This window comes from Urocitellus parryii, chromosome 11 (genome assembly GCF_045843805.1).
Source record: "Urocitellus parryii isolate mUroPar1 chromosome 11, mUroPar1.hap1, whole genome shotgun sequence".
NCBI lineage: Eukaryota > Metazoa > Chordata > Mammalia > Rodentia > Sciuridae > Urocitellus > Urocitellus parryii.
This window is the reverse complement of record NC_135541.1, coordinates 72,447,042-72,474,227: the sequence shown is the minus strand read 5'-3', so window position 1 is coordinate 72,474,227 and position 27,186 is coordinate 72,447,042. Positions and strand designations below refer to the sequence as shown.

The following is a 27,186-nucleotide window of genomic DNA, read 5'->3' as shown; positions in this document are numbered from 1 at the left end:
TTACTTCAAGTTTAGTTCCCTCCATACTTCCTTGTTTACTGTTAACATTGGTTATTTGTACTCTATACAAATAAGCAATGTTAACAGTTTATTACATATCCTAATAATTTTTTCATGGCCATCTTTTCTAATATATTAACAATGTTGAATTTCAATAAATACAATCCATTTCATACTCTGTACTTTGTTTTGTATTTCTTTGTAAGTCTTACTTTCAGCATCAAATATAGTATCTGGCACATAAGTGATCATTAAATCATTCTTAATAAAGAATATGATTAGAATTTTATCCTTCACTCTACATACTCTACCTGACTAGTGGCAAAGATATACAAATATAAATATATAGCATGCCATGATTTACCAGTTATGAGAATGCATCTCTCTGATCATAAACTTCATAAACTGACCTAAGATCCCAGCTCTAGTATTCTGGTATCCAAACCATACTGGTCTCAAAGCCATAAATTAGTCCCTGCAAATGAGCCTAGAAGAGATAATAAAGGCAGATTTATTCTTGGGAGAAAAGAATTTCTCCAAAGCCTCTGGCTTGGGAATTATTTCAACAGCCTTGCCAAATCTCCTGTGGAATTGTACTGTCTACGATGTAACTTCTTTCCTTTCTTATTCACTCAGGGTCAGATTGGGATTGCAGTCTTATAGCTTTCTCAGTCTTCGGCTTCCTCCTCATATTCTCTCACATGTATTTACCCGAATAAATTCTTTGCAAGTCTAACCCCATCTTTGTGTCTGTTTCTCAGAAGATTTGAGCTAACACAGCATGTTAGCCATTTCCATCTGAGTAATATTAAAAGCATCTGAGGCTTAAATGATTGCCCGGATCTTAAAATAGAAACTCAGAAAACATCCTTATTTAATTAGGATCATGCCTCAGGTAAAATAATAAAAATAATAATGCAGCGATAGATGGCACGGTGTATTAAAAATCTTTGCTAAATCTTTTTAAAAATATGTTCCTACATGTCAAAAACTCTTTTCTCCTTTGATTAAACTTAATATCAACTGACAATGCTGCTTCTGGCTCTATCAAAAATGTCCTAATTTCCCCCTTGCTGTTGCTTTGGTATGCTGCTCTTCAATACTTCCTAGTGTTAGCTGAACCAGATTCACTATTCCAGGCAGAACAATGGCCTGGATTATTCAGAAATGCTCTAGGAGAAGAGTGTTTTGTTTTGTTTTGTTTTAAACTGGGTCTAATTTTTAAATATTTTTTTGCTTAAAGAGTTGTTTGTGTACACATACTTGTTTTGCTTTAGTCCCACATAACTAAATATAGATTAAAACCAGAGTAGTGAATATAAATTTTCTGGAGCTGTCACTATTAGTCATCCTACTTCTTAGCAAATATTTATTTTATTTTATTTTATTTTCTGTGATGGGGATTGAACCTAGAGCCTAGAGTCTTGTGCATGCAAGGCAAGACCTCTACCACTGAGCTACACTCCCAGCCTCCTTTGCAAATATTTTGGAAATCATTACTTATAAAAGGCTATTAACTTTCTCTTGAGATTTTATGATATCCATTGACCACAGCTTTCATTAAATTAGCTTTTCCTAAATTAAATTGTTAAGTACAATGGATATTCTATTATCTAACACAATTAGAACTGGTAGTTATTTGATTAATCAGAAAAAAGGTCAGGATTTTAAAATCAACTTTTATATAACAATCATTTTATCCTACTTTAAAAAACAAATACACATTCATTCACAGATCTTTCACCATAAGATCAATCTCTTTTTTAAAATTTTTTTAGTTGTTGATAGACCTTTATTTTATTTATTTATATGCATGCTGAGAATCGAACCCAGTGCCTCACACATGCCAGGCAAGTGTGCTATGGCAGAGCCATAACCCCAGCCCCAGATCAATCTCTTTTTAAATGTAAGTTTGCTAATTAAAGTTTCATCTTTCTTGCAAAATCTATGTGTTTATACATTATTGCTAGTTCAAATTTCTATAAGAGAGTAAAAACTTTTATGAAGTAATTTGAATACAGAATCTGTTTGACCCTTTTTCTTCAAAGGGCCAGATTGTAAATATTTAGGGTTTTTTTCAGGTCCCTATTGCACATTCTTCTTTGTTTTTTGCTATTTCATATTTAAAAAATCCACTTACTACATTTGGGTCATCGTTCGTTGACTCCTGACATAAGACAAAGTAGAACAGGCAATATTATGTCTCTCTTATGGTTATCTAACATATACTTATAGCAAATAATACATACTTTTGAAAACTTACAATATGCCAGACACATTTAGGTATGCTAAGTACTTAATGTGCATTATCTGATTCAATCCTCACAGCCATCGTATGCTAAAATTACTATTATTATTTGTTGTACAAATAAAGAAATTGAGACTGGAGAGATTAATAAATCCCCAAATATTAACTAGTGAAAATAGAATGCAAACTCAGGCTGTCTTCATAATTACTAAGCTCTGCTACTTCTGAAAAAAATTTCAGCCAGTATACATATATTTTCATATAAATTTTCAGCCAGGACATATAGATTGTGGCATGACCCAGACTACAACACTGATCTTCTAACACTATATTGATTTGCTAAATATTCACAGAAACCTCCATTATACAGGGAGATTTAACAGCATATTAGCCCAATGAGTGAATGTTTAATAGTATAATATTAGGCACTGATAAGAAAGGAATACCAGATCTTGAGTGTTACCAAGCTAAAATTAGGAATCACTACCTTTTTCATTAAGGACAATCTTAATCACAGAATGTAGAGTGCAACAAATAAATTATCTTAAAAACATAACATTCAATTTGTCTCACTAAATATTAAAATAATAAAGCACATTATAAAATAGGAGATCAGCAATGCAATATATCAGGTAGGTACTTAGGGTTAGACTAAAGGTGACAGGAGGAAATACAAGCCAAGAGAAATGTACACTATCCTGATGGTATTCACTTGGTAAAGGACAGGAATTCAGATAGGAAGATAATGTTACAGAGGTCTACAACAAGGGATAATGTACTGTACAATTCCAGAATACAACATTCAGAAAAGTAGAAACATAACTAATAATTGGGATCTAAAAAAAACTAAGGGATCCTTAGTGCAACTGGCAAGACAATCTTTTATTATAATCCTCCAACCTCTAAACAAAGAGAGCTCTCTTCATTTCTGCTTTGAGTAGAAGTGTTGGCGATAAATAAGGACAAAGATGAAGGAAAGCATGAAGAAGTTATATTTTAGAGAGGGTAAGGGCTACTTAGAGGGAGAAAAGTGTGGTAAAATGTGGCCTTCCTTAGAGGTCTACTGCTAACCTATTCTTCTTTGGATTAAGAAGAAATGCAAGTGATTCAAACCATGTTTCACTGCTTGCTCCTTATAAATAATAGGCATAGAGGCTGTTGCTACTATCTGCCCAAAAGCTTGTATTAAAGGCCTATCCACTGTAATTGTGATGACAGCTAACATATATGGTACTATGTGCCAGATGCTGTTCAAACTGTTTTAAGTATAATAAGTAATCCTCACAATCACTTCATGAAGTAAGTACTTGTATAATTCCCATCTTTGATGAGGATACTAAAGGACAAAATGAATAGTTAAATGGCTTACTCAAATCCATGCAACTAATATTAGTGAAGTTGAAATTAAAACCCAGGAAGACTGGCTCACAGTCCACACACACTTAATCAATCACAGTTAACCAATATGGCTTAAGTGTACCACTATCAACAAGTGATTGGCATCAGATTGCCTTTAAGTATATAAAATGCTCTAGACATTGAAGTCAGGATCAGGTAAAGAAGGACAGTGCAAATGGCAAGATAATCTTGGAAGAATTAGGTTATTAGAGATGTGTTTAAGTAAGCAACTTGAGCATCAGAAAAAGATTAACTCAGTAGAAGAGTAGATTCCTAAGTTTCCATAACAATTTAAACATATTAAACTACCAAACTGGACTGATTTAAATGTTGAAACCTTAACTGAATACAATTAAGATCATAAATTTTGCATGGATCTTTTAATATATGAGTACACATAATTGAAAATAATTAAAGCAGTCATGTGAAAAATGCTAATAATGATCAACTAGAACAAGAAGTATTTTAAAAAGTTCTGATGTTGGGCTAGGGTTGTGGCTCAGTGGTGAAGTGCTCGCCTAGCACGTGTGAGGCACTGGGTTCGATCCTCAGCTCCACGTAAAAATAAATAAAATAAAGGTATAAAAAAAGTTCTGATGTTGGGCTTTAGAAGAATATGCAGGTTTATAGCAATATGTATTTTCTGAACTATGACCTAGTATTCCTTGAACTACATAATAAAATTATTATGCAGTAAACAGAGATGCTCAAGTTTGAACTACAAAGGTAACCTTGTGATTTAGAATTTGCTATTGTAACTTACATAAGGGCCATAAAGTAGTCAGAACTTAAAATTCTCCTCAGGAAATTACCTTCCTAGTTAACATGAATTTCTTTTTTCACTGAGAGGTAAACAAAACAAACCAGAAAGTGAGCAAGTATTGTCCTGGAATACAAACCTAATATTCTGGATCCTGCTCCTAAAACACAGTTCTGTTAGCTAATTCTTAAACAGCACACAGAGAAAAGCCAAATATAGACACTGAGGACAAACTGCAAATGGTCACAGGGTCCGGCCTTCCTTGTATGAAAGCATAGCTTTAAGGTTATATAAGAAGAACTTTGGTGGAATGAACATATGGTCTCAAGAAAAATCTGGATATAAAATTAAATAAAATCTTAAATTATGTTGGTAAAAAAGAGACACGTGCACACACACACACACATCATGATTTGATTTAGAAAATATACTCATATAAAAATATATGTATTAACTTATATTACATTTTATATTTTACTATATGTAATGTGGATTTCATAAGAATTAGAAAAAAAGTGTCATGTATGTACATAGATTTATAACATATTCCCAGAGAGAAAACTTCAAATTTTTAATAATAAATAGTCTGGTTCAAACCGTTAATCCTAGAATTGGCAATGTGTGCTGTCAATTAACTGGAAAAACCAGAATGAATTCTAAGTTGGTAGAGTCCTGTAATCTAAACCTACTGCTAATGTAATTAAGGGCTATGGACGCTTGAACCTAGAAAATTGCTCCTTGCCATTGCAAATAGTCTAGTTTTTCCTCTTAAGAGCATCAGAATAACTTATGGATTTTAAATATGAATAACTTATTCATATTTAAAACACAAACAGATAGAAGGAGTACTGTTTGGGTTCTTCAGATTTCTGGTTCTGATTCTAGCTACTAGTAAGACCCAGCTGTACTTATTTACCTTGAGTTCCAACAGATAATCTGGATTTCCTATGAAATTTTTTCTTCTTTTAAGCAGATTTTAGTGACTTGCAATCAAGAGCCTAACCAAAACAGGCAGCAGATTTTAATTTGAAATCTAAAAGACTAGAATGTATAAGCAACCCAGTTTTAAAGCAAAACAGGGTTTTTAAAAAGTACACTGAAGTATTAAACCTCCTAATCAATGCTATTTATGAGAATCCTCTATTTTGTATCACAGAATTTATGCCAAAATGTATTCAGAGAAAATACATGTCATTCACATAGAAATAACCATTCTTAATACTATAATGTCTATAAAATTAAAACTGCATTAACTACATTTTCTGTGACAGTGGCTTTCAAACCCATTTCAAGCACAGAACATTTGCATCTAATGAAATCGATGAAATCTTAGGTTTATGTCCAATGCAAAGAACAGATGAGATCTGCTCTGGCTGAAATGTGCATGTGCACATCTGGGTGAACCCATGGGTGCATATATGATCCTGCAGGCGGGAAATCCAGGTTTGATACCCCAAATTTTCCCCTATCAGAGACTCCCTGAGGAGTCACTGTGGAATCACTATAGCCTACATGGAGTAGAGCTTGAAAACCACTGTATTAGAAAATGAGAATCACTCTTCTACACTCCAATATCACAACCAACACACCAAATCAATCACATCTACTTACCTGTGAGCTTTAAACCTTTTTCCATCAACATAAATATCAATATCTGGACAACAATGTTTCACATAAAGCTTCAATAAGTCTTCTCCTAATTCAGATGCAGGTTCCAAGTCATAATTATCTTTAAAAGACAAAAATAAGACTAAATGAGTTTCTTTAATATTATAAATATCCCCAAATTTTGTTTAATATTAGCAAGGTTTTCTTACATAATTATCTCAACTTGCTTAAACAGTGGTAAATTCAAATAAAAGAATTTTAAATCATCTACACTCTCTACTTTGACATATGTATTTTCATTTATACTTAAATATAGATATGCCTTTAAATAGATGCACATATAAGCATATCACAAAATTATGCCCAAAATGAATTTACTTCATGAAAGTTTGACATTTTTCCAATTTTGACATTCCTTTCCACTATTTAATTCCTTCCCATTCCGTATTTGAAGCTGAATGTCCCCCAAAGGTCAATATGTTAGAAGCATGGTCCCCAGGGTGGTGCTATTGAAAGTGCTATAGACCTTCAAGAGGTAGGGCTAAGTGGGAAGTCTTTAAGTCATTGGAGACATGTCCTTGAAGGAGATTTGTGGGACCCTGGCCTCTTTCTCTTTCACTTCTTGGCCATGAGGTGAGCAGTTTATTGTGACGGGTACTTCCCACCATTGTCATCTGGCACACCCACCAAAGGCCCAAAGTAATTGGTTTGCTTGATATTGGACTAGAATCTCCAAAACTGTTAGTCAAATAAGCCATTTCTCTTTATGAGTTAATTATCTCATGTAGTTCATTATAATGATGCAAAGCTGACAAAACACCTTACTTTATGACAATATGGCTAGACTGACATGTAAACTGATATGAAAGAAATTCAACTGAAATCAGTGGGTTATTAGAGAACTTACCATGAGATTAGTACTGGAAACAAGAGGTCTAGAAAATAAGTATTTAAAAAAATTTTTCTCTTCTTCAAAAGATTCACCATTTAGGTAGTAGGAAATGAAATATAAGACATGTATACCTAAGAAGGAAAAAATGCTATACTGTATATCATGGCTCATCACTGTATGTCACTGTGTGTGTGTGTGTGTACATGTGTGTACGTGTGTATACATGTGTGTGTGTGTGTGTGTGTGTGTGTGTAAACTACACTGTGCTAAATTAACATTTGACCTGATACTATATCCACCCTTTGAGTTCTTACATAATAAACTGCAACCTAACTTAGGAGTATATATTTTTGGTAATAGCCAGAGCTCAACCAAACAGAAGCAGAAGTCAATGATTCCTGCTTAACAACCTGAGAGGCTGAAGCTGCAGAATTTGAGTTAGAGGCCAGCATGTTCAACTTAGTGAGACCCTGCCTCAAAATTTAAAAAAAAAAAAAAAAAAAGTTTTTTTTTAAAGGACTAGGGTATGGCTCAGTGGTAAAACACTCATGGGTTCAATTTCCACTAGAAAGAAAGAAGGAGGGAGGGAGGGAGGAAGGGAGGGAGGGAGGGAGGGAGGGAGGAAGGGAGGAAGGAAGGAAGGAAGGAAAAGAAAGACAAGCAGTGACATGTCATCTAATCACAGGTAGTCAACAACTTAGATCATGTCCATTAAGACAAAGGCCTAACTGTAGTCCATCAGGCTATTTCTGTACTTTACTTCCATGTTCTGTCTATAAATACCTACTGTCGATGTGGTAGAGTAGACCCTTCTGAACCTCTTCTGATTCTGAGAGCTTATTTATTCATTAATTATTTCTTGTTCAAATAACTCAGATTTACTTTGTCTAAAGATTTTCTTTAAACAATTGTATGTCATACTTTGACAATCTAGAAAACTTTATTTAGTTAGTATATCTGGTAAGGTTCATTCAATCATAACAGATTCTCACTAAACAAATTTACAAATCTGGAATATATATTACAATGCCAATTTTGGCTCTACTATCAAAAGAGATCCAGAATCCAAATACTACTCAACACCTGCACTCCTATACTTTAGTCCAAGCCACCAGCATCTTTCAACTGTTCTCCTATTCTTAACCTCCACAATCTATTTTTAACAAAGCTTCCAAAACTGCATTAAAAATGCAATTCAGTTCAAACCCTTTATGTCTCACTCCATTTCTTTTAGAATAAAAACTAAAGTTTTCAACAATGTCTTAGAAGGCCCCATGACATCTGGCTCCCTGTTACTATAACAATGACTTAGAGGCTGCTTTTGCTGAAAACACCAATTTTTCACTTGGTCCTACAAATGTAACAAACTTGGAATTTCTGCCTCCATTTGCATCCGTCATAAGCCTCTAATCCCAGCTACTCAGGAGTCTGAGGCTAGATGATCACAAGTTCAAGGGCCAGCCTCAGTAACTTAGTGAGACCCTATCTCTAATAAAATATAAAGAAGGGGATGGGGTTGCAGGTTAGTATGTGAGACCCCTGGCTTCAATCCTCAGCACTATAAAACGAAGAAATGAAGGAGGGAAGAAAGAGGGAGGAAAGAGAAAAGAAAAAGAAATAGCACAGTGGCATAAGCCTTAGTCCAGCTACTTGGGAGACTGAGGTAGGAGAATCTCACAAGTTCAAGGGCAGCCTCAGCATCTAAGCAGACCCTGTCACAAAATAAAGAATTAAAAAAGGCCTGAGAATGTAGCTCAGTGGTAAAGAGTCCCTGGGTTCAATACTTTCCACTGAAAAAAATAAAAATAAAAATAGATTTTTAAAGGGTGGAGGTGATTAAATCAGTATGTAATAGGTTAAATTTGAAATATTTAAGGTATTTTTAAACAGCTTTGTCTAGTCAATAGTTAGATATAAAGCTCAAGAAAAAAATTGAGAATACCATTTATTTAAGGAACAGAAAGATGACAGATATATCAGTGAAGAAGAATGAGGAGTGGTCAAGAAGGAAAACCTGGAGATCAGGATTTCGAAGACAGAAGTTTCAAGGAGAGCAGCAATGATATGAAAGACTGCAAGGGGGTTAAGAAGATGTGGACCAAACGTGTCTTAAATTGGCAACTGTCAGATTACTGGTGAGCATGGAGGGTTTTTTTGTTTTTTTTTTGTTGTTGTTGTTGTTGTTTTTTTGAGTGATGGAGAAAGCAAGTCAAATAATGGGGGTAGATGAGTAAATAAGCTCTTTTTACTTACATTTATTTGTTTTGCCACTTTAAAGGGCAGCTGTGGGGCCACTGGCAGAGCTCTACACTAGAAGCATGAAAAATGTCTATCAACTACCAGCTTATCAATTGCTCTGTATGACCTTGAGAAAGTCCTTTATGTTTTGTGGGTATAAGAGTCTTTACTGAAAAAAATCAATCTGCAACCACTTACTTCTTAGGGTTACATGAGACCAGATGATATTAATAAATACTTCAAAGCCTAGACTGTCTAATCATTTATTCATAGATACAATGAATGCAACATAAAAGGACTCTCACCAAGATTAAATTAGTTTGGTGGTGATGGTTGCTGCTGCACAAAACATCAGTAATAAGACCCTTTAGTTAACAGGTATTTTCATGTGTAGTAAATTCTGTTATAACATCTTTACACAACTAATATTTTAGGGTTCAATTTTAGTATAACTAAATTTTGAGTGTTGTTAGATGTAATTTCATATATAAAAAACACTTCAATGTCAATGCCAAAGACTGTACCCAGATGAATCAAGCCATGTAATAATATAAGAAGCATATATGCACACACCTAAATATCTACCAGATATCTCAGTTTGCTTATATGTTATGAGCCATACCCATTCATTCATACCTAGTGTTAAAATTTTGTCTCTGATTTCAGATAACTCTTGGGACACATCTTCTATCAATATTTGTATCTGCACAGTCTGACTTTTCTGAGAAAAGCACTGGTAAACTTGGCTTAAGATGATTAAGCTGCAACATTCCTTGGAATCTAGAAGTAATATATTGCTCCAGATGGACTTAGAGAATTGCCTTTCTAGGAAGCCATTTCCTTACATTCCAAGGTAGTCAAACTACCTTCCCCTCTCTCCCCTAAGGAAGATTTGTTTACCTTCCAAAGCCAAAGTTGGTGTTTCCCTCTTCCTCTCCATCTCTCTGGAGAGGATGACTGGCAGATAGGAGAGCAACCTGGAAAACTTAGTTTCCTAGTTTGGTATTCCTTTTCTGTGGTGCAATTCTACTCTACAGATAGGGTAACAACAGGCACTCACTTCATTGTCTCATGGAATCTGATGTCTGAGAACTGGTACTAAAATATTCTGTAATACATATGATCTGGCACTAAAATATTCTATAATATATATGATCCAGAGACATCAGGTTTCCTGTCAGTATATTTATGTATCTAATTAATATCCTCTTTCTACCAATTCACAACAACTCACAAGCTTCAATCCTTCTAACACCTACTTCCACAAGCAATTTTAGTCTTTTTTAAGGTAAATTGTCATATAAATTGTAGCAGTCATGTATTTCTTAACCATTTTATATAAAACTAAGCTGCCATTTTTATTGGGTTACTATCTCTTTTTTTGTATAACAGCAATTTTTGTGCTCCATGATGTTTTTTTAAAGTGTATATTATAATTCAAAAAATTCTTTATTAGTACAGAACAAAATAAGGACAATGACATGTAGAGGTTTCAGTATTAAAAAGAAAACTGTGAATTACAAATGGATTTATTCATAATAACCCTATCTCTAAGTACTTGGGGAAACTCAAAATTGATCATACTAGTATATTCACTTCTCTATGCTTATTTTTAAAAATATATCAGTAGAGCAGTTTTTGAAGTTTGATTTTCTCTAACTATATCAGATTATAATTATTTTCATGGCTATAAAATGTTCTAAAAATCCACCAAAAATATCTCACCATTAAAAATTAAACTGTCATCTTGATCATTAATATCCTCTGAAATTTCATGCTTCTGAAGAGAATAATCAGATGAATTTTTACACTTTTGAAAATTGAAGTCAAGTTTCTTTTGTAGTGTCCCACTTTCTGTTTTCATTTTCCTACAAATTTCCTCTTCATAGTTTTTTATGTCTCTGTTTGATGAATATACAATCCTAAAAGACAAAATTTTAAAAATATTAATTAAAATAAGGGTGAGTCTTAAAAAGAAAAAGCTAGTTTCCCAATATGATGCTTTCATATATTACACATATGTATATGTGTGTTATACATAATAAAATATACATATAATAATTATATATGTATTAAACATAACTTTAAAACCCTTTTAGTTCTGGAATAACTTTGGAAAGGTAAATCTAAAACTATACAAATTTTGAAAAGCAGTGTATAAAATTTTTTTAGTGTTAAATGTAATATACAATGCAAAAAAAATAGATAACTTAGAGGAAATGAACAATTCCCAGAAAGATATAAATTACAATAGGGAAACTGCCCTCATCAATAATGTCTTTCCTCAGAGACTGGATTAGTTATCATGTGTGGGTTATTACAAAGCAGGCCTTGCACCTCCCTTCTTGACTCAACCTGAGTCAAGAAGAAACAGAATACCTGAGTAGACCTTTAAAAAATAAGGAGAATGAATTAGTAACCAAAAACTTCCACACACACACACACAAAAAAAAAAAACAGGGCCATCTGGTTTCATTGGTAAATTCCCCCAAACATTTAATGAATTAACACTAATCAATTCTTCACAAACTTTTCCAAAAAAAAACATGAGAGGAAAGAACATTTCCTAACTTGTTGTCTGAGGCCAGTATTACCTGAAAAAAGCCAGAAAAAGACATCAGAATGGGAAAAATAAAACAAAAACAGACTCATATTCCTTACTGATAACACTGAAAAAGTCCTCAAAAAAAAAAAAACCAGCAAAGTGAATCCAGCAACTTATAAAAAGGATTCTGCACACGGGCTGGGGATGTGGCTCAAGTGGTACCGCGCTCACCTGGCATGCACGTGGCGCTGGGTTCGATCCTCAGCACCACATAAAAATAAAGATGTTGTGTCCACCGAAAACTAAAAAATAAATACCAAAAAAATTCTCTCTCTCTTTTAAAAAAAGAAAAAAAAAAGGATTCTGCACAATGACCAAGTGGGATTTATCTCAAGAAGTCAGAAGTGGTCAAGCACAGAAAATCAATGTTGTACATATAAGTAGAATAGAAGACCCAAACCACATAGAATTAACAGTCATCACTTGATGTTCACAGCCATAAATTTAAAGTAAGACTGACAAACATGGCTGTGTGTGTTTTTTCCAGCCACATTCAGCTGTGCGAAGCAAGAGTGGAGTAGTCAAAAGGTTGGATATAAGATTTGCAGTTTTGACATGTAAATAAAACAAATTCCAATGGGACAAGGTGTTCAGGCTGTATGTAAAAGGAGTGATATAATCACAGCCAAAGGGAATTTAAGATAAGATAGGAAAGAAATGAGAACATAAGAAAATCAGAGACTAAAAATGTGGCAAGATTAACTTCAGATCCTGGTGGAATTGATGAATACGATGGTCTGGATATGGTTTGTCCCCACCAAAACTCATGCTGAAATTTGATTCCCAATATGGCAGGTGGGGCCTTTGGAGGTAACTAGGTAATAGGGAAACTGCCCTCATCAATAATGTCTTTCCTCAGAGACTGGATTAGTTATCATGTGTGGGTTATTACAAAGCAAGCCTTGCACCTCCCTTTGGTCTCTCTCATATATGTGTCTCTCCTTGCCTGCACTCACTTCTCTTCCACTTTCTACCACAAGGCTCTCACTAGAAGTCAAGCAGATGCCAGCACCATGCTCTTGAACTTTCAAAACCATAAGCCAAATAAACCTCTTTTCTTTATAAATTTCCCAGTCTCAGGTATTCTGTAAGAGCAACAGAAAATGCACTAAAATAATGAGTCATTACAGCTGGAGTCCTAAAAGGAGTAGGCTAGAAAGATAGGAGGTAGAAATTAGGGAGTGAGATGCTTAGAATAGAGATTATAGAGTCAGCTACTGGTAATGACATGAGTTACAATTTGACATGGTAGTGAATAGTTGAGGTATATGAATTCAGCTTAAATGACTATAGCTATCTTGAGGCATAAACTCATATCACTCCCAGAATAATCCTAGTCAGTTTTTCCTCTATAGTTCCCCAGCAAACTATAAATAAACAAAATTATTTGAGTGGGCCCTGGCTCCAAGGATGTTCCTAATTCTTTGATATTATCTTACGATAAACCAGGTATATTACAGCTAGAATGAAGTCACTTTTGTCCTAACCTAACCTCTCTTTCTGACCCAAACTGCAGGATTCCAACTGGTTTTGCTGTTGCCATTTATCATGCTTCCATCAGTAAGTGCCTCAATAAATTGCACTCTGTACAATTCTATTTGCCTCTCTCTTTGGTTTCATGACACCTTGGAGCTGGTTCTCACACACTAACACTGGGTTGTGCTGGGAAATTAGGTAAAGTAGAAAACAAGAAAACTGTAAGATAGCAATTAAGGGGACTGAGAGGCAAAGTTAGTGGAAGCATTATCTATGCAGCAATTGGAATTACCAAGAATTGTGTTATAGAGAAACTGACAAAAAGTCAGTAGCCAAAAACTTTGAGGAATGAGGAGTACTGACCTGGAGGTCTATGGATGACCACCTAGTGGTATATAGACTAGTAAATGAGATTCAAACACATGGAGTTTAGGAATAAGGGGGGAGAATGGTCTGAAGGCAGCAATGATATTCATATGTGGTTTAAACTGTACCAGGGATTTGGGGTTTGTTCAGGTATAGTGAGGCAGACAGATCAGGAAATTATTGCTACTGAAAAGATAATCTGTAATTTACAACTCCCAGAAGGTGGGGGGTGAACCGTGCTATGCAGGGCCACATGGGAAAAAGCAACAGATTTGGTTAGGAGGGAGAAGGAACAGGAAAAAATATAGACAAAGGCTTTTTTTTTTTTTTTGTCTTCCAGTACTGGGGATCAAACTCAGGCCCTCAAAAGCCATTATTGTGTATTTCCTAGGAAGGAATGAGCAAGGTGAGGTGAGTAACTGAACAGGATTAGGATTACATAGTTAAATAATGTTGTCAAGCTCCTAGCTATATATAGGTAGAATTCCTCTACCCTGATCACCCCAGTTGTCTGATACCTGACCCTGGGGTGATCAGGGTAGAGGAATATTGTCTCCTGGAGTGTAAGAATTAGATGGAGGAAGGTGTATGGGTGGGTATATGGACTCAAGATTGGCTGATTTGCATATAAAAGATGTATTCACAGGCAAGTCATTTATTATCTCTAGGAACAAGTTAACCCTGGGAGGGGAATTCTTTCCCCAGTTAGTTTGTAAGACTCCAAATACCAAGGCATCAAGAATACATGGCTGAAAACAGGTGCACTGGCATGGGCCTGCAACTGAGTTGGGAGAATCACTTGAGACCAGGAGTTTTTGGCCAGCTTGAGCAACATACTGAGGTCCTGTCTCAAAAATAAATAAAATACATGGCTGGAGGTATAACTCAGTGGTAGAGTGCAGACTTAACAGGCACAAAGTGCTTGGTTCAATTCCCAGTACCAAAAGAAAAAAATACACAAGTTATAGTTAATACAAAGAAGACATATATTCTACCCATTTCCAGCCTGAGTAATAAAAGGAATGAACAGAGAAAATAGCCACCACCTAAGAAAGCTGTCCTGTGTTGTTTTATGTGTTTATCTGATACTTTATTATAGCATCTCCCAGTTATTAATGTTAAACTGAAAATTCAAAGTCCTCCCTCATCTTTCCCTCTCATACATACAGACATAATAACAATGGTAAGTCTTCTGGGGAAATCAAAGAGTTTTATGATCTTCACTTGAATTTTAATCATGAAGTCATAAAGCAAGCACTATTTTCCACTGACATTTGAGCCATATCTGAAGTCACTGCATATAAAACAACTTTTCAAAAACTATATTTCATACTCTAATTCAAGTATACACGAAAGGAATTATTGTAGAATAAGTAGCAACAAAAAAATCTTTATTGATTCAAGAGAAAGGATATGAACTGAAGAAACTTACAAAGAACTGAATTTCATATGCCAAAAATTCAAAAATCTATTTTATCAGCTTTAACTAAAAGAAATTTAATATCTATTTTCCATTGTAATACTCTCCTTATGCACTATTTTAATGTAGTCAAATTTCAACACAATCTGCTAACAGAGAGCACATCACAAGCACTTTCTAGGTATAAGATACTAGATATCATTTGGATGTGCACATCAATGAGACAATCTATTCTCAAAGAGCTTACATAACCACAGACATACATGACTAAGCTAATATAAAATAGAATACGATTAACTGCTTAAAATATAGCACTGTGAAATGCTATGAAGTACAAAGCCAGCTACTCCAACTTCCTTGTTTTAAATGAGAAAACTGAGGCTGAAAGAAATCAAACAAGATAACGCACAGCTAGAAGGAGGCAGATAGTTATTTTGATGCCAAGTCTAAGACTGACTTCACTCTCTTGTTCTACCTCTAATTTAATCTTTTCCCCCATCACTTTTAATGTAATAAAGAATAACACTGATTTCTCTCTAATGTAGAAAAATTTAAGCTATTTCTAGGATCTTCACTGACTGACTAATTTGATTGTTTACAGTACTAAGATTTAACCTCAGGGGTACTCTCCCTCTGAACTACATCCCCAGCCTTTTTATTTTTTATTGTGAGACAGAATCTTGTTAAATTGCTGAGGCTAGCCTTGATTTTGTGATCCTCTTGCCTCAGGGTGCTAAAGTAGCTGGGATTACAGAAATGTACCACTGCTCCTGGCTCAGGATCTTCTTTTAAACATGCACTTAATAGCCGCAGAAATGTATAATTTCAAAGTGCTACTAATATGAACAAATTTATTAAAATTTGTACAGTGTGCAATGTAAGGTGGCACACACCTATAATTCCAGTGACTTGGGAGGCTGAGACAGGTGAATTGCAAGTTCAAGGCCAACTTAGGCAAATTAGCAAGATCTCATTCTCAAAATAAAAAGAGCTAGAGATATAGCTCAGTGGTAAAGTGCCCCTGTATTCAATCCCCAGTACTACCAAAAAAGAAAAAAAAATTGTTCAGTGCTTATTAAATATCAGGTTACTGTGCTAAATACTTTACAATTATTTCACTTAAACCTCACAATAACTCTATGAGGTAGATATTATTATTATTATGGCTATTTTTAGATGAGAAAACTAATGGTAAGTGATTAGTACAAGTTTATACACTTAGAAACGGTAGACCTGGATTGACTACAAAGCCTGTTTTCATAAGAACTCCACTGTACCATCTACTAGGGGGAAAAAAATTATTTATTTATTTATTTATGGTGCTGGGGATTAAACCCAGCACCTTGTACATGGGAGGCAAGCACTGAGCTATATCCTCAGCACCCCCAAAGGTATATGTTTTAAAATTGATATTTGGAACTCTCAATGAAAGGCCTGTGGTCTACACTGGAAAATAATAATTTTCTAAATAACACTTAAAATATCTTTTTTAATTATAGTATATCATGCTGTTCTAAGAAACAAGAAAAATCAAGGGTAGGCAATTTGCAAATTTTCCATTTTGCTTATAGGAGAGCTTCATATAACTCAAAAAAAAAAAAAAAAAAAACAAACCACGGGCTGGGGATGTGGCTCAAGTGGTAGCGCGCTCGCCTAGCATGCATGAGGCACTGGGTTTGATCCTAAGCACCACATAAAAAAATAAAAATAAAGATATTGTGTTCATCTAAAACTGAAAAATAAATATTAAAAAAAAAACAGATGACTCTACCAACTGGCAGAACATATAATGAAGAATAGGCCAAATCACACACATATAGTTAAAATTTAATGATCCAAAGACAATTTTCTACACTAAAGTCAATGTGATTCTGATTACAAGCAAAAGGCATATCAGAAAATATGATGCAGGACATAAAGACACAATAATCCACCTTTATTTCTCAGAAAAGCAAAAACTGACCATTGATACTGGCATAATTACAGATATACATATCAATGGAATAGATTTGAAATTAACCCTTATATTTATGAGTGTATCAGTCAGCTCAGGTTACCATAACAAAATACCATAAATTATGTGGCTTAAATAATTAAAATTTATTTCACATAGTTTTGGTGTCCAGAAGTCTAAGATCTGAGTGCCAGTAATGGTTAGGTTCTGGTAAAGACCCTCTTTGTGGCTTCCAGACATCACCATTTCACTGTGTCTTCAGAGAGTGGTGACAGAAGGAGAGCACAAGCTCTCTGGTCTCTCTTCTTATGAGGTCACTAATGTTATGAGGAATCCACCTTCATGAAATTACCTAAATCTAACTACCAAAGGCCTTATCTTCAACTATCATCATATAAGGGTTAGAACTTCAACATAAAATTTTAGAGGAAGAGAATTCAATCCAGAGCAATGTACAACTGGTTTTCAACAAAGGTGTCTAAATGTTCCAGTGGTAAAAGAGTTACTTCAAAAAATGGTGCTGAAACAACTGTGGATAAAGTCGGACATGATTCCTTACATCACACAAAAAAAATTAACTCAGGTCTGGGGATGTGGCTCAAGCGGTAGCGCGCTCGCCTGGCATGCGTGCGGCCCGGGTTTGATCCTCAGCACCACATACCAACAAAGATGTTGTGTCCGCCGAGAACTAAAAAATAAATATTAAAAAAAAAAAATAAATAAACTCAAAATGGATCTTAGACCATGTAAGAGCCAAAAGTATAAAACCATAAAATCCTTAGAAGAAAATATAAGTAAATCTTTGTAGAAGGCACAGTGGCAAGTCCTGTAGTCCCAGCCACTCCAGAGGTTCGGGCAAGAGGACTGCAAGTTCAAGGGCAGCCTCAGCAATTTAGTAAGACCCTGTCTTGAAATTAAAAAATAAAAATAAGGGCTGGAGATGTGGCTCAGCGGTAGCGCGCTCGCCTGGCATGCGTGCGGCCCGGGTTCGATCCTCAGCACCACATACCAACAAAGATGTTGTGTCCGCCGAGAACTAAAAAATAAATATTAAAAATTCTCTCTCTCTCTCTCTCTCCTCACTCTCTCTTTAAAAAAAAAAAATAAATAAATAAATAAAAATAAAAATGGCTGAAAGTGAAGCTCAGTGGTAGAATGTCGTTGAATTCAATGCCCAGTACAAAAAAAAAAAATTAAACTTTCATGTCACAAATGGCACCATCAAGAAAGTGAAAAGACAACCTACAAAATGAAAGAAAATATTTGCAAATCATATATCTGGTAAGAGTCTAATATTCTAGAATATAAGGAATATTCAGTAAAATGATGACAAATAACCCAATTTAAAAAATGGCAAAGAACATTAACAGCACCCCAAAAAAGATATTAAAATGGCAAATAAGTATATAAAATATGCTTAACATTAGGGAAACACAAATGGAAACCACAATGTGATACTAGTTCATATCTATAGGATAACTATAATAAAAGACAGAGGTATAAATGTTGCTGAGAATATGGAGAAATTCACTCTCATCTACTGACAATGGGAATGTAAAATGGTATAGCCATTTTAGAAAAGTCTGGGAATTCCTCAATGGATTAAATATAGACTTACCATATGACCTACCAAATTTCACTCCTACATATTTACCCACAAGTAATGAAAACATAAATTCACACAAAATCTTGTACATAAAGGTTCATGGCAGCATTATTCATAATAGCCAAGAAAATAGAAAAAAAATTAAATGACCATCAACTGATAAATGGATAAATAAAATGTGATACACAACTGAATATTATTAAATAATAAAAAGAAATGAAGTACAGAATGGGATTAAGTTAAATTAGTTTCTCTCATTATTTAGTTGATGAGAATTTTCATCAAACACATGAATCCCCCAAATACTATAAAGTTTAACTGATGATCTATTTTCAAAAAATTTTGACCACATAAAGCTGCTATGGTCTTAATGCTTATGTTCTCCAAATTCTATGTTGAAACTTAATTCAATGTGGTGGTATTAAAAGGTGGGACAATTGAATGATTATTAGGCCATGAGGGCTCCAACCTATGAATGGTATTAGTGCCCTTTAAAGAGACCTGAGGGAGTTTGTCCATAACAACTGCCATGTGAAGGCATAAAGGAGGTACCATCTATATGGAAGTAGCCTTCATCAAACACAAAATCTGTTGGAACCTTTATCTAGAACTTCCCAAAATACAGAACTGTAGTGATTAATTTCTGTTGTTTATAAATTACCAGAACCAAGGTACTTCCTTTTTTAGCAGTTCAAATGAACTAAGACATAAGCCATGAGAATAAAAACAGTTATGATCTAATATATTTTATAAACTATTTAAAGTTTTATTTTAAAAATTTATATATTTTTTAGCTGTAGTTGAACATGATAGCTTTATTTTTATTTATTCTTATGTGGTGCTGAGGATTGAACCCAGTGTCTCACACATGCTAGGTGAGTGTTCTATCACTGAGCCACGACCCCAGCCCCTATTTAATAAATCAGTATGTGCCAATGGTTCTCAATAGCCACACACACCTAACTCCCTGAGGATATATAGCAAAGTCTGAAGATGGCACAACTAACATCATAAAATGCAAAGCACTGCCCCCACAACAACAAAAAAGTATCTAAACCAAAATGTCAATGGTGTCACCCTAGCATAGAATAATTCATTCAAATTATCAGAGAGCACACCATTCATTTCTTCTCTCCTAAGATCAGTCTGTGTGTGTGTGTGTGTGTGTGTGTGTGTGTGTGTGTGTGTGTATGTGTTAGAGATCGAACCTAGGCCTTTGTACATGCTAAGCACACACTCTACCACTGAGCAACAATTGCAGGCCAGGATCAGTCTTAAATTTGTACTGAGCTTCTATTAATAATTAGCCTATGATAATAATAGATTCTACTAATACTAATTACTATGGTAATTTATAATTCAAATTAATAGATTTTCCTTACCAGGTTATTAAAGAGATGAAAATAAATGAAATGAAAACATACACACACTATACATGCTTAAAAATACCAATTATTTATTAGAATTAAATGTAATAGGAAAAAAGAGCACTTACTGTAAAAATGTTCTAAATTCTAAAACTTCAACATTCTCCACAGGAACAGGCTCATGATTCGTTATACTGTCTGATGTCTGTCCAATAATATGGAAATAGAAGTCAGGAACCCTTACTAAAAGGACTGCTTTGTGTGCTTTGAACAAAGTATAATCTGTAGAGAAAGTAACATCTGTATGGATTTCTTCCCTTAAAAGCCTATAAGGAATGAAATAGAATCATAGTTTAATTAGTGATGCTAAGAAATATAGAATTTTTATAAAGCAGATTTAAAAATAACATAATTTTAAAATGTACAGGAAACAAAATAAGAGTAAAAATAGATTTGTTCTAACTTCATTCCAAAGAACACTTAATATTGGCTTAGAATCTAATGTTCTAAGAATTTATAGTAAAAACAAAGGCAATTTCACTAAAAGAATCTGACCATTTTTTCCAAAATGTATTTTAATTCCTTCTAATAATAAAATTTATTTTATACTTACATTGTCTTTCATATGTAATGTACCTCCTTTAGATTTTTTTTGAAACACAGAACACAAAGTTAACATGGTTGCTGACTATTAAGAAGAAAAAACTTTTTAAAAATCTTACTAAAATTGAAGCAAAAAAAGTCAATGGTCAATAACACCAACAAATCAAACATAACAATAGACAATTCAGGTTAGAAACTGGTACACTTTGTTCTGATTGTTAATTACCAAGTCTGACATGCAAGCTTGGATGTCAAGAATGTGACATTTAGGCCCTTTTCCCTCCACCCAAATAGAATTAGTCATGCTGTAATGTATTTTTAAAATGATGAACTCAGGGGTAAACCCATTCAAATCCCTTTACTAATATAGAGACATAATTATGATAAAGCCTATTGATTTCATTCATACAGAAAGTAATGGAAGAACAGAAATAAAAAATTGAAACTTTTTAATCTTTTGTCTTTTTGCAGTAACCATTATACTTACACTCTAAATATGAAACAATACTTGATATCACTATAGCAATATAATTGTCAAGGTATGTATTCTCAGAAGACTTCTGTATTGCAAGATATAATTGGCAATCACAGTAGTACACTATAGACTATACAAGTAATGGGTAAAGATAGCCATCTTGGAAAGTTGCCAATGACACTCATCCTCCCCCAAGAGCAAGCAAATGGCTTCTTCCTCTAATCCCATTACATTCAGTACATACCTTTATTACAGCACTTCTGCCATTGCATCATTATTTTATGTGTGTTCTCCCTATTAGACAATGAACTCCCCAAGGACAAAAACTGTATATCTTCAGTATACAGCAAGAGTTCAATATCTGTTTATTAAAAGATCCTATTTTACCCTAAACAAAACAAATTTTTTTTCTTTTTTTTAATTAGTTGTTCAAAACATTACAAAGCTCTTGACATATCATATTTCATACATTTCAAAACAAATATTTCGGAGCACAAAAGCTTTCAAAATCTTGAAAATAATAAGCAGACATATGTCTTATTTTGATCAATATTTTCATATTATTTTCCTAAGTAATTTTAAAGTTATACAAATGTGCTATTCTTTCAAACTTTAATTAAAAAACTCAAATTGTACACTCAATTTTTTCCTTTCTCCCACCCGTTTTCTCCCTATTTCTCCCTTCTTCAAGTGAATAAGGAAGCACTGCATCTGGTAGTCAAACAACCATCACTAGGGAATCTCCTGTTTGTAAGAGATACTCCTGAGTATTTGTTAAATGAAAGAAAAACGTTGTGTTAAAATTTATTAGTGTGGGGGCTAGGGTTGTAGCTCAATGGTAGAGAACCTGCCTGATATGTGTGAGGCCCTGGGTTCGATCCTCAACACAACATAGAAATAAATAAATAAATATTTAAAAATTATTAATGTGGAAATATATTGCTTTTTATTTTATAAAACCACTTGTATCTATTGTGAGTATATCCTGTAACCATTATAACTAACAAAATCTGACTCAGATTGGCTTGAACATGAAGAGGGGTTACTGACTTAAGTAACAGTAAAGCCTAGAGGGTGGGCAGACTGAAGCAAAAGCAAAAGCTCAAGATTGTCAAGACCCAGCTTCTTTCCACCTCATTTCTTTGCTAACTACTGTATTAACCTGTCTTAGTTCACTTTATACTGCTATAACAGAATACCAAAATTTTAATGGATTATAGTTCTATAGGCTGGCAAGTCCAATATCAAGGTGCCAACGCCTGGCAAGGGTTTCCTCGACTCATTATTACATGGTGGAAGGCAAGAGGGCAGGAAGAATTAAGAGGAGGGAAAATTCTTTTATAAGAACATAAGTCCTCATAACCTATGAGGATGGTACCCTCATGGCCTTTATTGACACTTAAGGGTCCCACCTCTCAATACTACTACAATGGCAGTTAAATTTCAACTTGAATTTTGGAGGGGACAAATAGTTGAATCATAGAATTGTCTAACTAAAGCATTTTAGACTGCTGCTAAAAATCCCAGTTATCACTAAACCATAATACCTGCCCTCAAGGAATTTATAGTACAGTAGGGAAACCAGCCCTGAAATTATTCAGAGTGTGATACACTCAATGGCACAAATTTTTTTCAAGTATAGATTAAGACCTCATAGAGAAATAAAGGAAAGTAGGAGGGAGTTCCTGAGCTCCACAATCCTTACAAAGTTAAGTGTGAGCATGGAATTACAACATGGTCTGCATAGAGTACTGAGAAGGTTAAAAGTGATGGATAAAGCTGAGGGACAAGGATGAATAAGAGAGACAAACAGCTTAACTGTATTCTTCAGTTGAAGGGGAGTCACCAAATAGTTTGAAACATAGGCAAGTTTATTTTTCAAAATATTACCTGTTAGCCAGGCATGGTGGCACATACCTATAATCCCAATAACTCAGGAGGGAAATGCAAATTTATAGCCAATCTCAGCAATTTAACAAGACCCTATCTCAAAATAAAAAATAGAAAGCACTGAGTATGTACTCTGTGGTAGAGGTACACTGGGCTAAATCCCCAGTATAGCCCCCAACCAAATCACGTGTTAGTTGTGTAATGAAAGAGTTAGAAGAAAATGAGAATGAAAATGAGACAACTATTAAACAGCAGGAAGATGACATAAAGAATTGGAGCCAGGGGAGGATCAGTGGTTAAGAAAGAGGGATTGGAGGGGCTGGGGTTATGGCTCAGCAGTAGAGTGCTCACCTAGCCCGGGTGAGGCACTGGGTTCAATCCTCAGCACCACATAAAAATGAATAAATAAATTAAAGATAATGTGTCCAACTATAACTAAAAAATAAATATTAAAAAAAATTTTTAAAAAAGAAAGAGGGGTTGGAATTAATAAAGTTAGCAACTGGATCTAGAAGGCAAAATGAAGGGATTAACCCTTGGTCTGAGTAACTGGGTGCTGGTGATATCAGCAACCATTAATCTGTATTTGCTAGTCCAAGTTCCATCTTAACTCCAGATGTATTTCCAATTGTCTCTGAATACAGAGCTTCCCAAGCATTCATTATACACCTCCATTTCAAACATCCTAAGATTTGGGGTCATCTTCCATTCTTCCCTTCCCAAGTTACCCAACATGTAATCAGTCACCAACCCTGTTATTTATCTCTTGACTACTATAAAATCTCACTAGTCAGTTTCCAATTTCTTTTCTCAAATTCAAAACCTAAATATTTTAATTCATATTTTTAAAATACCACTTCCTCCAGAATACATTACAAACATTTCCCTGGTAGAAGAAAGCCTCTTATCCAGTGACTCTGGAGGCTGAGGCAGGAGACCTCATAAGTTCAAGGTCAGCATGGGTAACTTAGCAAGACCCTGTCTCAAAATTTAAAAAAAATAAAAAAAGAAAAAGAAATGGGGATCTAATTCAGTGGTAGAGTGCCCCTAGGTTCAATCCCAGTACCACAAAAAAGAAAAAAAATGAGAGAGAGAGAGAGAGAGAGAGAGAGAGAGAGAGAGAGAGACTCTGTTATCAAGTCTTAGAGTATCTACTTGCCTTCCTATGTTGTCATTTTGATCATCTGCCATATTCTAATAAAGTGACAAACTCATTAATTATATGTGGACTGGTATGGACTACATGCCCTCATGTCCTAATCACATCTGAATAGATGAAGGACTGAGCCAAAGTTAGCCTTCAGCCAATGTGGTAGTCAAGCAAGACAATGCCAGCAGAAGGGACACTGCTTAGATGCCATCAGTTGATGGGACCAACCAATGGCATTTAAGAGCCTTATGAAGCAAATCAATGGTATAGTAAAAAAAAAAAAAAAAAAAAAAAAAAGAAAGAAAAAGAAATGGTGAGGAGAAAAGCAAATATGATGAAACAAAGTTACTAGAAGATCAGTTTCTAAAGCTACTGTAGAGAGGGCAGACTGCCTGGGTTTATGTTATGGCTCATATTCTGCCCATGTGATCCTGGGCAAGTCACTTTAAAGATTCTGGAGGCAGACTTCCAAGGTTCTTATTCTATCATTTTTTCTATAAAGTTCATACAATGTGTCTTTAATTTTTTAAGTGAGGATGATAACAGGACTTACTTCACTGGGATTTGTGAGAAAAATAAATAAAACATTACACATAAGCCCAGTATCTAGTAAGTAAGTAGGATGGTAATACATATTAGCTTTTTCTTATAAAACTGTCCCAAACAATGGTCCATGAATTTATATGGTCTTATTATGCAATTATTGTCATATCCCAAGCAACTTTCCAGTTCTGCATCTGATCTTTTCTTTTTCTTTTTTTAACTGCTGAAACTATTTCCTGTTTTTCTTCACTTCTCCACATTATCTCATTGGCTCAGGTAACCTAGAATCTAATATAACTTGCTTTCCCAAATAAATCAAGTTCTTTCAAATCTCTGTCTGTGTAAGACACATCCCCCATGTTTAAACATCCTCTAGTTCTTCCTTCCCAATCTTTATTTCAATTCTTAATCCCCAAGAGCTCACTCAAATTTATCACCCTTTAAATCCTTCCTCAACCTACTTCTACCACCACTTTTGTTTAGTCATCTCTCACTAAAGTGTAAGCACAAACACTAAAGCAATGTCTTAATCTTTGATTCCTCAGGACCTAGTACAGGACTAGATACATGAGTGGAACTAGATGTTACATTAATATTTGTAGAATAAATCAGTGATATAGGTGTGCTTGGGGAAGATTAACTTTCATGTAAGATGGTTAGGTAAGTATATGAAGTTTTTCAATGTTGTTAAAAAAAATTCTGGTTCAGTGGTCCTCAAAGTATGACTGCAACCAAGAGAATGAGCATCACCTGGTCCTTATCAGAACTACAAAACCTTGGGGGCCAGGTCCCAGCTCAACTGAATCAGATCTTTGGGATGGGACCCAGTCAACCTGTTTTAACAAGCCCTCCAGGTGATTTTGATTCACATTTAAGTTCAAGAAACAATGTTTTAAAGGTAATGGAGATTAGCTGAATTAATTTTCTTTATAAAGAGAGATGACTTTAAATGGGTTCTTTACAGATTAAGGAAGATATTCACAGGCCTAGCTTCAGGACAACCCTTCATTTTCTTGGGTCCTCCTGGGAGATGGGAGTTGGTAGGAACCACAGAGTGTTCTAGGTGGAGAGGGAAAGCCAGGTTGCAATCAGGAAGTATTTCTATATAAGCATTCCTGGTAAACCTTTTAAAAGAGAGCTCCAGCAGAGCTCACAGAAAAGGGCAAATCCAAGTCTCCAGTAATTTGTTCTATCTTTCCTCAATACAAATATGCCTAATTTCAACTACTTTCTTAAATTTTTAAAAAAAAAGTGTATGTCTCTTAACAGGAATCCACCCCGACCTTAGTGATTTGTCTTCAACACTGCCCCTTGTTAGAATATCTTAGCACAAACGGGTGCTGCATATAACCACAATTTTGCTTTTCCTTTGAATGTGGTCAGTGGTGTCTGAAATACTGAGACTGGTTATCTGGGTGTCGGAGGAGTGGAGAGACTGGCGAACATCCCGCAGTTGCCGGAGTCCAGGGGAACGAGGTAGGGAGGGATGGGGGAGACCGAGTTGGAGGAAGCCCCAGCTTCGGGGGCGAAGGTGGACACTGAAGCAACTGATGCAGCCAGAGTTCCCGCCTCCTCCTACCTGAGCATATCCTGGCTGAGCTGCTCCGACACCGTCGCCTTCAGCCGGCGCCGTTCACAGAGACCCTTCCTTTGCAACCCTTTACTGCAAACTCCAGGGGACCCCAGAAGTGCCACGGACACCGTGGCGCCCTCCTCACAGCGGGCCATACCCTACTGAGGTGCCGCGGCAGACAGTACTGGGCCTCACTCGTCCCGCCCCGGAGGAAAAAGGGGGCGTTTCCGACAGAACGCTCCACAAGACCCGAATCCGCCCCCTAAGGAAAAAGGTTGACGCCCCTCTTCTGTTTGCCTACGGACTCTAATAGCTGTCGGACCGCCCTCGGGGCGATTTCGCAGGCCCAGGACGGCACGTGACCCCTGTGGGCGTGCGCAGGCGTAGTAGCTCTGTTTACCTCTGGTTGCAGGCGCCTACCCGGAGTTGCCAGCTAACTGGCGGTCCTGCAGGACGGGGCCTGGCGGACCTGTCCGTCCCTCGTCTTTCCTTTGCGGTTAGTGTCAACCATTCATTTTAATAAACACGTTTTTTAGAACTAAATTCAAACCAGTACGATCAGCCTTTGTATGCTGTGTCGTCCTGACATGTTTGCGGTTCTCCCCCCCACACACACACGAAAAACTGATACATATGACCATTCCAGCAGCGAATCTCACCCCCTCTCTTACCTGCTTCTCAACCCTGAAGAATACTTTGGGCAAGAAAAGTTGGGAGTAGAGGAAAAGATTACTAAACTCTGCCGCAAAAATAATCCTGAGTCCAATACAAAGGGTATTTACAGGGTCTCGAAGATTCCATCCTCTTCTGATCCAAGGAGTGATTCATGTAACTGCTCTTGGATTTGAGCTGAGAAAGGTCAAATTTTATTACATGATTTTGCGTATAAATCCCAAAATTTTATGATCAGGAAGGTAGAACAAAAGTAAATTGAGAGGGACAGAGGCTTCCATTGAGTAGAGAAGTGAGTGGAGGAGCTCTAGAATTTTGAAGACAGTGCTTCACTTGAAAGTT

General features: G+C 35.4%; 1 protein-coding gene across 1 annotated transcript in view; it reads right to left on the bottom strand.

The window, feature by feature from the left end:
• Positions 1-26,455, bottom strand: part of Btbd8 (BTB domain containing 8) — a 77,940-nt gene extending 51,485 nt beyond the window's left edge. The window contains exons 1-4 of the mRNA XM_026403107.2: positions 26,179-26,455; positions 20,067-20,264; positions 10,870-11,066; positions 6,018-6,135 (exon numbers count right to left, since the gene is read on the bottom strand). Coding sequence (XP_026258892.2) covers positions 6,018-6,135; positions 10,870-11,066; positions 20,067-20,264; positions 26,179-26,327 — 662 coding nt within the window. The 5' untranslated portion in view covers positions 26,328-26,455. The remainder of the gene's footprint in view (positions 1-6,017; positions 6,136-10,869; positions 11,067-20,066; positions 20,265-26,178) is intronic.
• Between the last annotated feature and the right edge of the window lie 731 nt (positions 26,456-27,186).